Source organism: Otolemur garnettii, unplaced genomic scaffold (assembly GCF_000181295.1).
Source record: "Otolemur garnettii isolate 467f Iridium unplaced genomic scaffold, OtoGar3 scaffold00204, whole genome shotgun sequence".
In the NCBI taxonomy this organism is placed as follows: Eukaryota; Metazoa; Chordata; class Mammalia; order Primates; family Galagidae; genus Otolemur; species Otolemur garnettii.
In genome coordinates, this window is record NW_003852599.1 from 1,605,717 (window position 1) to 1,620,872 (window position 15,156).

Below are 15,156 nucleotides of genomic sequence, written 5' to 3' on the forward strand. Positions count from 1 at the left end.
ATGAACACCTGGCCAGTTTTCTCTCCCAGGGAGCACTGAGAAGACAACAGCTGTCCCCAGAGGACCTTCCAGGTTCCCCAGGAAATAAGCAAACTTAAATCTCAGCACACAGCTTACTGTTTGAATTACAGAGGCAAGAGGTATTGCCCCTTTCATTTGGTAATTCCAGCCTTCACTGTCTAATTCAACACCAGCTGCTTGTATTTGTTGATGTCTACTGAGGGACAGAAAGAAGGATGAGACTTATCCATCTTGGGAGGGTCACTTTGGTGAGGAAGAAGCCACATCATGTCCAGAAAGGCAATACCTTCTACCCAAAGTGCTGGGAGACACAGACAGGTGGCTGGCCAGAACTGATAGCCAGGGGTCCATGTCCCCATGGGCGGCCTACTAACATGGACAGTCTACTAAAGGCACAAAACCAGGTCCAGACCTCCCCTGAAGTTCAGGACAGCTGTCTGCAGGGAAGGTGGGTAGAAAACCAAGGGCCAGACACCTGCAGACACGTGGCCACTTGCTTCCAAGGCCTCTGGAGTCACATACCCATCTTTCTGTGAGGAACTCTAAAGAAGACTAGTATCTTTTTGGCAGAGACAGACCCATTTTTTTCAGAGACTGCATTTCATTAGAACAGAATTCCTTCATCTTTCTGAGAGAGTTCTGGGCATCTCTAAGCAGCTAATGAAAACCACAGACCCTCTCTCAGGGAAATTCACTGACAATGTCGCATATCATTTTTCATCTAGTTTATGGACCTCTTGAAGTCCTCAGTGAAGGCCACCTTAGATCCAGTAGCACCCTTGGGAAGAAGGCAGGGTAGGAATCTGCATCCCCTTTCTACAGATGTGGACAGACACTGAGACATTAGCACAATTGGGATATACACTTGGCTCCCAAACCAGAGCCATTTCCTTAAGTTTGCCTGTGGCTTCAGGACAAGCTCTAAAATTCAACCAGCCCCTCCTCAGTTCACGTGGTCTCCTGGGACTACAGAAGGGAAGAGCCCGTGAGGTCCAGGCTAACACTGGAGCCCTGGCTGCAGAGTCCTGGCCTGCCCTGGCTACCTTCTGCCATCCAGCCCATTCAGGGTGAGGGTGACCAGAGATGCAGCCCCCAGCTAAAGTCAACCACCAGTGGCACCTTGTCTCCATTGAGAGGGCTTGAAAGACCAGAGGAAATCCCCACCTGGGCTCCACTTGGTCCAGGCCAGAGACCAAACTGCCCCTGCCCCAGCCTTCTCCCAGCCACACAGAGCCCAGGACCATGGCACCGCCCTGTGCATGCCCCTCCCCTATGCGGACTTCCGGCATCTCCAGGAAAGTGAGCTTGTGGAGCCAAGACAAAAGGAGGGGATGGGGGGAGGGTGGTGGGAGCAAGTGAGGCCCAGGAGAGAAATGGGGGGACGGCGGGGGGGGGTGGTAGAAAGAGAGGTAGGGGGGATGGGGAAGAAAAGGAAGAGCAGAGGGCAAGAAGGCCTTGAGAGAGTTAGGGGGCACAACAGAGGGACAAAGGGAGGAAAGGAGAGGGGAAACCAGAAGGTTGGTTGGTTGTAGGGGGAACCAAGGAAAGCTCCCCACATTCCCCCAGGAGGAAAATGGAGCCTTTCTGGAAAAACCACCTCTGCTTTTGAGCTCAGCCTTGTAGGGTACCCAGAATCTTCCCCACCCTTCCTGCATTCTAGCCCTAAAATGTTGTAGCACAGGCTCCAATCACGCATATCTGAGGCCAACATTCCAGACCATTCCCCAACACTGGGCCTCTTTTAATCAGCCATACACTGGGAGCAGGAACATGTTCTCAAAGCTGTCATCCTCCCTGGGCCCAAGCAGAGGCGCCAGTGCTTCCCTAGTGCCCGAGAGCAGGCCCCACCCCTCTTTGCCCAGCCCCGTTCAGGAATCCTCAGAGGAGGTTATTGGGAATCCTCCTCCCCACCCCATTCCCAGTCTAACCTTAGGGGGTGGAATTGGAGCCCCGCAGCCCCCAAGATCCTTGCCTGAGGTTATTGACTCCTAAAAGAGGAGCCGAAAAGACTGTCTTAGCAGGTGGAGTGATTCAAAAGGAAAAATAAAGAGAGAAATGTAGCAGTAATGGCTCCCTGGACTGCAGTTCGAATGGGAAGTGAGGGAGGAATTGGATAAGGAGGGAAATGGGAGGAGGAGAAGAAGGCAGAGGACAGGCCCCAGGCTGCTCGCTGGCCACTGGGTCAGTGTGTCCATGCACAGAGCCCGCGAGGGAGGGAAGCAGGGTCGAAGGGAAGTCATTCCAACATCATCTGGCTTCCCCGCGGTCACAGCGCCGGCGGGTCTGACCTCCAGCCCCGGGCAGACACTTACACACAGATGTCTTCTGGCTGTTATCTTTGCTGGGCATCAGCTTCACGCCTCGAGACTTCAGCTCAATTTGCTTCTTAACTAGAGAGAAGACAAGAAGAAAAGTGGTTTGAGTTGTCTGTGACCAGGGATGGGAGTCCCTCTAGAACACTGTTTTTCAACCTTTTTTTAAGGTTGGTACACTTGAACTTATACACTTCCATGGCACACTTAAATTATGTTGATCAAAAAAACAAAGAGTAAAAAGAAGAATACACTTACTGTGCTTTGAACTTCTTTTGAAAATAATCTAATTAATGATCCTTAAAAATTTTGGCAGCACACCTAAGGTCCTCTCACAGGGCACTGGTTGAAAATCTCTGCTCTGCAATGATCCCCTCCTTTGGTCTGGGACTTCTATGGTGGGTTGAAGCCAGGAACTTCTCTGGGCTGGGCCCTACCAAGAGTAGTATTCAAATACAGTGGGGTCTCTGACATGAAGGAGAGCTGCTAGGGAGGCTGGCTCTCTAGGGGAGGCAGGAAAGGTGGTCTCCCCCCGTTACACCCTTTGCTGTGTGATTCTGTCCCTCTTTACAGAGGTGGAGTATAGGTCTCCATTCCTTGACTTGGGCATGTGACTTGCTTTGGTCATTAGAAATTTGGAGTCCTTGACATGTCCAAAGGCTTGAGAAACACCTGCCAGAGAAGGCGTGCCCTCTTGCATCACTGCAATCATTGAATGACAGCATGCCTGGTCCCAAGAGGATGAGAGGCACATGGGGTGGGGTCAGCCTTGCCTGGTCCATCCTACATCAGCCAACCTATGCAGGCAGGAGAAAGTGAGTCCTGGGGTTCACTAAGGCATGTTATCTGGCTCAGGTGAGTGCCTGAGGGATCAAATCTGCCTTCGACCCTGTCACTAAGTCCATTCCTTAGCTCTCTAGAACTTTGCCAAATAGCACACAAAAGGTGTCAGATCTAGAACGCCACAATTCTGAAGGCCACCTCTTTGTATCCATCATCTGGCTACTCCTGCTCCTCCAAGCACTCTCCTGAGGGCTTCATCTAGTCTCTAGTTATCTTCCCAAACCCAGATCCTGTGCCATCCTCCAGCCAGCCCCTGCCTGCCACCTTAGCCCCATCCAGACTAATGCCCAGCAGTGGTGACAGCAGCTGTGACCAGGCACTTCTCATGTGCCAGGCCCTGGGAGCTTTACAAGCTCTTTCCTTAACTCAACATCCTGGACTCCTCTCTCTCACACCCACATGTGATCCATCAGTAAAGCCTTCCAAATATATCCCGGCTGCAACCAGTTGTCACAACTTCCACGTCTATCACCCTGGTCCAAGTTGCCGACACCTCTCCCCTCATTACCATGGTCTCCTATCTTTCACCCTTGCCCACATAGAGTCTGTTCTTAGCACCAGAGCCGAGGAATACTGTTAAAACATAAGTCAATCCAAGCTACAGCCCTGCTCAGAACTGCTCAGAGTAAAAGCCAACATCTTTAAAATGGCCTGCAAGGACCAATCTGCTCTCCCCTCAACCTCCCCAGCCCTATCTTCAACCTCAGTCACTCCTCTCCAGCCTCTTGGGCCCCCTGATGTGCCTACACTATGCCAGGCATGCTCTTCCTCAGCCTGCCAGGTCCCCAGAATGCTTCCCTGCCCCTGAGATAGCTGTATGACTTGCTCCCTGTTGAGTTTGTGCAAACAACTCGCTCCCTCCTTGAAGAGTTCGTGCAAGTAACACTTCCTCATGAAGGCCCTCTCTGATTGCTCCATTAAAGTGATACCTCCAAACCCAGCCCTCTTGCTTCTCTACTTATACACCCAATTTTCTAACACACTGTATCATTTACTTAGTTATTTTTGTCACCCCACATTGCAATGGAAACTCCACTAAGGCAGGGATTTTTATTCATTGCTGTGTCCTCAGTGCCTGGAATACATGTAGTTAGTGCCTGGTGGCACTCAATCCTCATTCCATTTGGTCTTTATACTGTCAATGACCTTGACTGGTAGTTATTAAACCTACTTGGTGGATAATAGAATGGTGGTTCAAAGTGGTTTGGGTGCCTTGCTGTAGGCCACACAGTCAGGAGGCAGCTCTGCGCCCAGCTGAGCCTCAGCTTATTTCCTTGTGTCTGGTCCCAAAGTGATGCCAGGGGTACTGTCAATCTTCCCGAGGATCTGTCCCCCACCTCCCCACCTTGAGCTCAGCCCCTGAAAATTCAGTATTTGCTCTGGAGTTGAGGGGACATGCCAATCCCCAAACCACAGCCACAGTGATCAGATGTGCAAGGGAGCGGCTCCCAGTCCCCTTCTCTGGCCACCTCACAAAATTCCCCAAGGGTTTGTCCCCTGGCAAGCCACAGTCTATGCTGAATGCCTGACAAAATTCAGTTATTACCACAGGCATAGCCTCCCAACACGCGTTCAACCCCCTTTTATAAATGTGCATCACTCTCCGTGTGTATCCAGCAGGAAAATTTCCAATGAACACTAGCGTGGGCCCATTACCAGACAGAGGGAATTAGTGAGAAAATATGCATTATTCAAGTCTCACTAATACGGTGCGGCGGGGGGAAATCCCTCTGATTTGCCATCCCAAGGAGGACAGGAGCAGTGCCAGCACGGCAACAACAGCTCAAGCACTGGGACAGGGGTGGGTGAGCGTTCTTTGTGACCCAGTGAAGCCCATTGGAGGCCAGGTAGAGACAGCTCAGAGTACTTGGTCTAGGAGGAAGGGAGGTCAGAGTTGTGCTAGTCTCTTTCTCTCAGGATCTGGTGTCAGGGGAGGCCATTCCCAGGGCAAAGCTGCTTGATTTTCCTTGCAGCTGCTGGTGGGAGTGTGTGAGATGTAGGTGGCCACAAGAAGCATTGCTATAGGAACCCTCCCTTTCCCTCTCCTCCAGGTTGCATGGAGGAAAATGGTCCTCCTCCTGCTCCTCTCAAGGCCCTGAAGGCATCCTTCTGATGTCCTCTCCACTTGTCCCTCCCCAGGAAGAACTGTCTGACCTGATGGGTCAGTGCTTAATATTCACTGGGCAGCTTTTAGCGTGATGATGTCATCATACCTCTCACACTGGGACTAACTTCTGTTCTTCCTCTTTCGTGTCCTGCTACTTCCCATGGATGTAGTTTGTCAAGGTGATGAGAACAGAATGAGAAGGCAGCTGAAATCAACAGGGGCTCCTTAATGTGCCTGTGAATTTGGTGACTTTTCATTCCATTGGGCTGGGTAGAGAGGTCGCATTAGCCATGTGGTCTGTGACCACCAGGATAGAGTTTCTGTCCTCATCCTATTATCCTGGGGACCTGCATTTGCTGCAGAGCTTTGGGCAAGGATCCTCCTACCAATAACACAGTCTCTGAAAGATGTACATCTGGGCCCAGCTGGCGAGCCCCAGGTTCTGGGGACAGGGCACCTGCAGTTGGCCCACACACTTGAGAGCTGATGAATGGGGTCATGTAACTGAGCGGTAAGTTCTGGGCAAGATCTCTATCACCGGGGATATTGGCATTAAAAAAGAAAAAGAAAAACAAAAACAAAAACTCCCCCATGTTGAGGTTTCAGTTCTTGAGCAATTCCAAGGAAGTGGTCATGCCCTGACTTCCACGTAGCTGATTTGTGTGTTTTAACAGTCCACTCGGGTGGACTGTGATCATGGAGTATGGGACACCATGTGAAATCAGCTGCAAAATGAGCTCATTGATGAGTTAGTTCAACAGACCAGGGTGCAAAACATCAGAGACTGCGGGCAGGTCCCCTCAGCCCCTCCAGGCCTCCAGAGTGCACAACCAGCAGATACAGTCTAAAAGGAAATTCAAATCCAGCAGATGGACAAAAGAGCAGGAGTTGGGTATCTCAGTGGGTGGGGCACCAGCCACATACACTGAGGCTGGCAGGAAAGAGCCCAGCCTGGGACAGCCAAATGACAATGACAACTCCAACAACAACAACAAAATAGCCAGGTGTTGTTGTGGGCACCTGTAGTCCCAGCTACTTGGGAGGCTGAGGCAAGAGAATCGCTTAAGCCCAAGAGTTTGAGGTTGCTGTGAGCTGTGACGCCACGGCACTCTACCAAGGGCGACATAGTGAGACTCTGTCCAAAAAAAAAACAGGCAAGGAGCTAGAGAATTTCTGAGAGGTATTCATTCCTGTTGTTTGGGTATTCTTTTGTGGAACATCCACTAGCCTTTTTCAACAATATTACACGAAACCACTGGTCTCTAAAGAGACTATTCTGGAACAGTCAATATAGGGGAGATAAAATGGAACCCGGAGTGGACGCCCACGTCCATGTGTCCCTCTCCGGGCATACATGCGTATCTACGTCTATATCCAGCTCGTCCTCAAGTGCACATGGCTACAAACAGCCACATACAAAATACAAGTCACACGCGTATGCTCTACACATTTTTTTTTCACTGCATGTGAACAAAGTCAGGACTCCCAGGAGAAGAGTGCTGGCTCTAACTGGTTGATGGAAATCTTACTAGGTGCATTCATCTCCTCTGAATGATAATGACTACAGGAGACTGCCAGGCTGCTCCATTCATCCTTTATATTCTGGTTAATTACAAGACATTTCCCCGCTGTTGTAAAGGTTAGCGGGACACATGGTACACATTTAGCTAGAAGAATCTGGCAATACAAATGCCTCTCTAGTCTGCAGCATGAGTTATTGGGCCGAGCTAGTGGGAGATGAGGACCTGTTAGGGGAGGAGAGAGGAGAGGGAGGCCTAACCTGTGCTGTGGGAGTGGAGGAGTGGATGGAATCTGCAGCTCCTTAAAATCTCACTGGATTCAGACTCTCCTCTGTGGGAGTGAGCCGCTCCACTAACCTTGACTCCTCCCCAAATGAACATCTAGCAAAACTTCAGATGGAGTGGCCACACTGAAGATGGATGGGGAAAACGATGTGGACAGAAATGAAAAGAAACAGACTCCAGACACATGGAATAAGTGGTCGGCTCTGGTGCATTTCATCCTTTGAGTCACAGCTCCAGCTAATGAAGAGTAAAAAATTAATACAGAAATAATTAAAAGAACACTCAAAATTCTAGTAATAACCATTGCTAAGAACGCAGGTGTTGAAGGATCACTGACAGTTGAGAGAATTATGCAAAGCTCTTTAGAAGCTGGTTATGCACCGTGCTCAGAGATCTGAACATGGCGGAAAAAATAACCGTCGGCTCAACTGAGGTGGGAAGAGCTGCTTTGTCAGATGCTCCAGCTGTGGTTTCTCAGTTCACCACCGCAGAACCTGGTAGCCGCTGGGCGTGCTAGGGAAGAGCAGGGCCTGGGATGGCAGATGGGAGGTGGTGTTGGGGGTGGCATGTTCTAATTCCTGGAATAGCGCTTAGCCACTGTTAGTGGGCAACTAATTCACTAACAACTTCAGTGAACTCAGCTGGTGAAAATGAGTAAAGGAAAGATACTTAAGGGAATCACTATAGCCATCGGTTACGGGTTTTAGTTGCTTATCTGTGCAATGGTATTCTCTCTACCTGGAACGTTCTTTCCTCCACTTCTCTGCTTGGTTGAGATATCCTTTAATGGAGTAGGTAACCAGGGCCTGAGTCAAAGGTTACCATCTCCCCATGGCTGTCTGTACATCTCTCAGCTGAAAGTCACTGCCCCCCTCAAGACATCACTCAGATTGGGGTTGAAATTCTTGTTACATTGCAACATCATGTCCTAGGCGCTGCCCCCACCAGCTCGTGTGTCTACATCCTGGGACTGCCACAGAGCCAGGCACCCAGAAAATTCCTAACAACAGTTTGATGACTGAATGCATGAATGACAGTTAGAAGAATGTGTGCTGTAATTTTATTTCCCAGCAAAAGGAGAAGGTTACATTTAAAACTAGGGAGGTGAGGGGTGCTGTATTTTGTGTTCACCCATTGGTAACAGGCTCACTTTTTGACTGAACTCAGCAGCTTGACTTTGTGGCCTCTGGCCTGGGCTTTCTAACCAGGCAGCAACAACCTGCAATTTTTGCAGAGCCCACAGAGGCCTGGAAATGAGGCTGGGAAGAGTTTGGCAGCTCAACAGACCAACGAAGGTAGGAGGAAAGAGTTGGAGTGTGGACCACGGGATGCCCGAGGCACTTTCATTTTGGCCTGAGAAGGCAGGTGAGTCACAAGCAAGAATCCAGCATGTTCATGTGCAAAACAGAAGCTTCAGCTGTTACTATAAAAAGCCTCAAGCATCTCAGTAAATGTAAATTGTTTTCAAATGAAAAAGTTTGTTCTGTAGACAAACTCAGCACAGGACTTCTAGAAGGCAGAGGAGCCAGTGGTTTTCACCACAGAGTATCTTCCAGCTTTCAGTCACCAAGGCTAACTTGACAGAAAAGACAATGAAAGGGGCAGCGGGGCCAGGTTGGGAGGACAGGCACCAGAAGATGATCACCAGGTCAGATCAGAGGCAAGGAGCAGGTCTCTAAGGAGGAGCCAGAGGCCTGGATCTTTCTCTCCCACTGCACGTGTTTCACTATGTAACAGAAAGTCAAGGCCACGGTGGGTTATGAGGGCTGAAGAGTTCTGTTTCATGACACGAATTGGACATTTTACCAGGATCTCTTCCTGTTTCCAATAGCGCTGTGGGGTCAATAACAGTCCCTCTCTCCAGATGAGGATGTTAACATTGCAGGCACCATCCTCCCTGCCAGGGAAGGCCCTCAGCAGGTATGATTACCAGCCACTGGCTGCATTAGGAAAGGCTCTTCCCGCCAGCATCCCTGGAGACTTGGGAGAAAAAAAATGGAGAAAACACCGCCGCCTAGAGGCAGAGTCAGATTACACTCCGCTCAATGGGCCTACCAGGACTGAAAGGAACTTTAAGGTCTTTTAAAGTCTTGTCCTTGCCAAACACTTCAGCTACAGGAACTTATCATTTTAACAAACTCATAAGTAAATACCCACTGAACAAAATACGTAGTTCAAAGAGAAAGTGCTCTGGCTGAAGTGAGAGTAGACGCCTGGAGCCCCATCTACTCAGTCTTCATCAGACCAGCTGCTGGGAGGCCCCCTTGGTCTCCAAGGAACCCACTTTGACAATCACACTTTGGGCCCCATCACTTACGTCATCTATATGGGGAGGGGAATAGTGGTCTCATATCTCTATCTTGGGCCCAGAACTTTGTACTCTGAGCTTATAGACCCACAGACTAACTCCTGATATCCCAAGACTAACGCAGAATCAATGTCCCAAAAAATCCATTCCTCCTCTGTCTCTTCCCCAGATCACCTTGGCTAACAGCATCATTTTTTTTTTTTTTTTTTTTTTTGGTCCACTTAAGCTAGAAACCTAGGATTCATCCTTGACTCCTTCACCTCCTTCACCTCCTTCACCTCCACGCCTTCCTGCTCACCCTCCACGAGCCCTGTGTGGTTTACTGGGAATTATCTCTGTGGTCTGTCTCTTCCTGTCCATCTCAACTTTTGCTTAAACTTTGGCCCCTGTCATCTGATTCCCCAAGACTCTTAGCTGTCTTCCCAATTTTGATTCTAAAGCAAATATCTTTCCTAAAATGAAATTGTGACCATGTCTCCCCTTTTGTTAAAAATTTGCTGTCATCTCTCATCTATGACCTATGGGACCAAGCCCAGCTTTATCTCATACCTCACTCTCTGGACTCAGCACTTACTGCCCCTCCTGCTTGCCTTTACTCCAGGTGACACACTTGCAAACTTTTTCTGCAGAGGGGCTGGTAGTAAATCTATTAGGTCTGTGGGCCACCAGTGTCCCTTGTAAACCGACCCACTCTGCCCCGGGGAGTAGTTACAGCAGCCGGAGACTACGTGTACATGAATGAGCATAACTGTGTCCCTGTAAACCTCTAGTTACGGACACTGAAATTTGAATTTCATACAATTTTCATGTGTCATGAAATATTATTCTATTTTTTTCTTCAACCGTAAAGATGTAAAAGCCATTCTTTGCTGGAGGGTGATTCGAATACAGGTGGAGAACTGGATTTGGCCTCCAGCTCCTGCTTTAGACACACGGTGAATTTGTGGTCCCGCAGATTGAGCAGTTTCACAGTTCCCTGCCTTTGCTCTGTCTGGAATGCTTCTTCCTCTTGTCGGTAGGGATCTTTTTGAGACCCATCTTTAAGTCACTGCCTTTTTTTTTTTTTGGCTTTCCTCAAGCCCCTTTGGCAAACCTAATTGCCCTTTTATCTCCAGCCCCAGAACTCTTAATCAGGCCTCAATTATATAGCTCTTATGCTGTACAGAAGTTATAAATTTATGTCTGTGCCTCTTTTTAACCTGTTCTCCTTAAGAGCAGAGATTGGCCTTGTGGTGTTCATCTTTCTATGCTGCCACACCAAAAATGCTGATTAAATTGAACACAAGAGCCCACCTGCTCCCATCCTATTTAGGCAGAGCTCGACTAGAGCTCAGTTCTTCCAATACCCTGTGTTAAAATTATTAAAATTGTGTCTGGCCATGAACACCCCTAAATTCTGATTGGACTGAAACAAGAATGGAATGTGCTATGTTGTAAGTTATCCTTTATTTTAAATTTACTTTTTGTTTCCCTGGTGAAAAAATGTCCATTACCAGAGATTGGTAATCATTAGTTCTGATAAGTCATAAATCACTGGAGACTCTCCTGCCATACAGTTGAGTGTAGGGGAAACTGATCCCACCTTGGTGATTCTTCCTGGACCCTTCCAGTTCATTCTTCAAACTCCTCTGCCCTGCTCCTGGCCTCAGGGGGCTGAACTCTGTACTGCTAGAGAGCAAGAGAGCCTGGTGGTGATGCCAGTCAGCATCTAGGGCACAGTGCGGGACAGGGCAGGCCCCTGTTCCCTCACCCCAGCTTCCTGCTGGGTTTGCAGATGGGAAATGCAGCAGATGGTGGGAGATGAGGGGAAGAGGATACTGATGCCCTTCCTTCTACACTGTGGGGTGGCAGCAACTTTTCAGGCCTGCCAAGAGGCCCCTCTTCCATGGCTCCAGCTTGTGCCACACCCTTCCCTGGCCCCTTCATGCTTCTAGGGGTATTAAAGGCCATCAGGCTGTTTAGTCCCTGAGGACCTCATCATCCCCGTGGCTTCATTTAACCTCACTCTCACCTCTTCAGTTAAAGGCATGAAGTATTATACCTTCTGTCTCCTACTGGCTCCCGGACTGAGATCTCTCTGCCACTGTTTGGGACTGTGTTTGCAACATCAAAGCTGAGATTGGTCTTCAGTGGTTCCAACTTTTCATTCCTTTAGAGTAATGGTTCTCAACCAGGAGTGCTTTGGCATGTGAGGAACATTTGGCCATGTCTGGAGACTTTTCTGCTTGTCATGACTGTGTGTGTAAGGGGGAAGCGCCAGTGGCCACTAGTCCTTGTATTCCCCTCCTCCTGCACTGCATCTGGGCAGAGGACAAGGTGCTGCTGACCATCTTACAATGCATGGAACAGTCCCCCACAACAGAATGATCAAGAGTGACTGAGCACCGAGGCTGAGCAACCTTGCTTTGTAGAGTCACCAACTGGGTTACTAAATAATCATTGTATATCCTGCACCGTGTTCCCTCAGTCTGCAAATCCTGGAAAGAGAAGGTCTCCGGGGAGAACTATTTACTGATACAATCACAGTAATTAAGCATGCCAGATCCTAATTAACGCTGCTGGAGTTCAAATTCTAACTCTCGAACACTCCGATGAGACCTTGAGCTAGCTCGGTATCATTCCTGTGACTGTCTTTCCTCATCTGTAAAATGGGACTCATAACAGTACTTATTTTATGCCCCAAACCTACAAAACCCTCCTTAAACACTGGCAAACAATAACATGCAAAGCTCCGTTCTAGACTGTGCTGAGGGGGCTAGAGAGAAGAGACAGGGCTTAGGCAACTAAAACAGTGTTTTCAGATTGTGCAATATTGCCTGCTACAACTTGTGAAATTAATGTAGAGGTTGCAACGGGAGTTACAAGATGGAAAAGAAATTTTCAGGGTACATCACACTTAGCAAGAGTAAAGACACTTTGGTGACATTTTTGTTTAGTTCTATAGATGTATGTGTGTCCCGGGTTGTGATCAATGTTTTTCCTACAGTGGTGTGAGATTAACAAAACAAAGTTTAAAAGCTACTGGTTAAAAATAGGAAACGGAATGTACCCAGAGGACCATAAAAGAGGCCCTGTGCTTATGCAAAATACCCAGAGGCCTGTGAATGAATTTGAGCTTCACCCCTTATAGGCTGTGTGACCTGGGGCTAGTTATGCAACCTCTCTGAGCCTTGGCTTCCTCAGCTGGAAAAAAGGGGCATAAAAACATATACATCACTGCACTGTGGGAAGGATGAAGTGGGGCAATGCACATCTGGTGCCTGGCACAGGGACTGGCGTGCACAGGCAGGCAATCCACATGTGATGTACAGACTGTCTTGTGTGGGTTCTTGTTGCCCATTGTCTGGCGTCAAATCTTAACCAATTACTATGACATATGGGCCCTTAGTAACTTAAAATATTAGAAGCACCTAGCACTTATTAAACCAGATACCGTTACAACATCCATCTCCGCTTTTCTATTGTGGAAAACACAGCAGAAAGCTTCAGACAGCTGTTCCACTCACACCGAGGCCGAGCCTCAGCACCGGAAAAATGTCTCCAGGAAAGCTCTTGGGGCAAGGCTTTGTTATGCGAGTGGATCAAGTTTGTTTCTTGTTTATCTTTTAGATACTGCAAAGACGTTCTGCTACCAGGGCTAAAAAATTGAGGCCGTTCATAAAAGGTTCTGATTTCGAAGGTAATGCTTTTGTTACCAGGGCTGATTTTATTCTAATTTCTTGCCAGAAAGCTTGACCCCAGCCAGGGTCAAGTGAAGAAGGCTCCACTGTGCCCTAAACCACTCCCAGGGTGGACTGGCAGACACTTGGCCTCTGAGGCCCAGGACTATGTACAGGGCCTTATTAATATCCTGAATAGGGGTGCAATATAAAACCAGCTAACATTTGAGAGTGGTAATAGTTAAAGACTTAATGAGGATGTTATGAGTCTAACTCTTGCTGTTTATCCCTATCAATTTTGAGTACTTCAAATAAACTCCATGTTGAAAAAGAACGTCCTCACCCACTCCCATCCATTGCTGGAATTCTGGGTCTCTTCCGGTTGCAGAGAGCTCTCCCTTCTGGATCAACCCATAGGTGACCCTTGGTGTTAGGAAATTCTTCATCACTGCAGCAGAAATCTGCTCACTGGTGATTTCCACCTGCCATTCCTGGTCTGATCTCTCACCACTGGGCAGCTCTTTGCAGATCTGAGCTTCAAAGCTACCATACTCCCTGAAGAGATTTTGCCTGTGTCTGTACTACACTCATATTCTCGATAGAATGAAAGGAATGGAAATGTGGGCTGCTCTCCCACTTTTCCCAGAGGTAGCTAAAGGCTGGTGATTAAGAGGGTGGGCTCTGGACTCAAGAGGCAGGACTTCAGATGGCTTTAGGAAACTGGCTTAATTTCTCCCAGCCTCGGCTTCCTTGTACATAAAGTCGGGTGGTGACAACATTTTCCTTATAGGCTTTAACAGGGTACCTGTCAAGCGGCTAGCACTGTGCCTGGCTCTTGGTGGGCACTCGGTATTAACTATTAAGATTATTAGCCTGACCTGAGTGGGGCAGCTCAGGCTACACAATCCCAGACATGTCACTCCCTGGGGCAAAAGGCCACAGGGCAGATACAGAGATACAGATTGGCAGGCTTCTGGTCTGCTGGTAGGAACAGACACCAGAGGCAAGGATGCCCAGAAGCCACACTGGACCCCGTTATGGGGATGGGATGAGTCCTTTGGGTGTCATCTCTGCCACCCAGAGGAGGCCTGGCAGTGCCGGGGGACTGCCTACCTTGGTACTGGGCGCTGAAGCCGCGCTGCCGGTGGTTGCCGTCCGACGTGAAGTGCAGCCGTAGCCAGTTCTTGCTGCTGATGACGGGGGCTGGGAGGCTGGCTCCTGTGAACCTGTGAGGACAGGAAGCAGGCGGGGTCAGAGATGGGAGCTGGTAGGAGCGGGGGTGGGCAGTCAGGACTCGCCCCACTCCCTTTTCATGCTAGGCCTCCACCCACGGCTGGAGCAGGAAAAGAGGGCTGTGTCACCCCAGCCCTTGCAGAAGCTTGGACCTGAGCAGCTTGCCTGGTTCCTCCAGCGCTTCATCCCACAGCCAGGTGTCCCTGAGATGCTGAGACCAGGGGACTGATCCTTCAGACCAGTAGAGTAGTGAGGTGAACTGCCTCCTGCTTAAGTCTCCTAAGCTGTCCTTTTCTGCCTGGAACACACACACCCCCACCCTGCCCCTGCCCCCAGCACTTTCTCCTGCACATCTGTGTCACCAGAGACAACTTTCGGAGGCCCCTGAAACTGTGTTTTTCAACCTTTTTTTATCTCACGGCACATTTGAACGTATAGGTAAGCTTGCGAGGCACACTTAAATTATGTTGATCAAAAAAAAAAAAAAAGGATATACTTGCTGTGCTTTCAACTCCTTTTGAAAATAATTTAATTAATGATTTTTAAAAATTTTTGTGGTATCCCCCCAATCCTCTCATGGCACACCGGTGTGCCGGGGCACACTGATTGAAAATCCCCTCAAACGTCACATTCCCAGGAAAGCCTTTCTACTCTCCTTGGTTTTGTAGCTAACAGATCTGGGTTCAGATCCAGGCTTCGCCAGTGTGACTCTGAAATCATTACCTAACCTTTTCAAGAATGAGATACGATCAGCCCTAAGAGTTTGTGAGAGTACGTGAGAACCCCCATGGGCCGAGAACCTAGTCAGTATTGGGCACAGACTGGGCTCAATAAACAGAATTTTCTTTTCCTTCCTCTGTGACGCCAC

The 15,156-nt window shown here is 48.8% G+C and overlaps 1 protein-coding gene across 1 annotated transcript in view; it reads right to left on the reverse strand.

The window, feature by feature from the left end:
* The window catches only part of CSMD2 (CUB and Sushi multiple domains 2), a 575,968-nt gene that overhangs the window by 274,367 nt on the left and 286,445 nt on the right, over positions 1 to 15,156 (reverse strand). Inside the window, exons 6-7 of the mRNA XM_012812368.1 lie at positions 14,169 to 14,281; positions 2,334 to 2,411 (exon numbers count right to left, since the gene is read on the reverse strand). Coding sequence (XP_012667822.1) covers positions 2,334 to 2,411; positions 14,169 to 14,281 — 191 coding nt within the window. The remainder of the gene's footprint in view (positions 1 to 2,333; positions 2,412 to 14,168; positions 14,282 to 15,156) is intronic.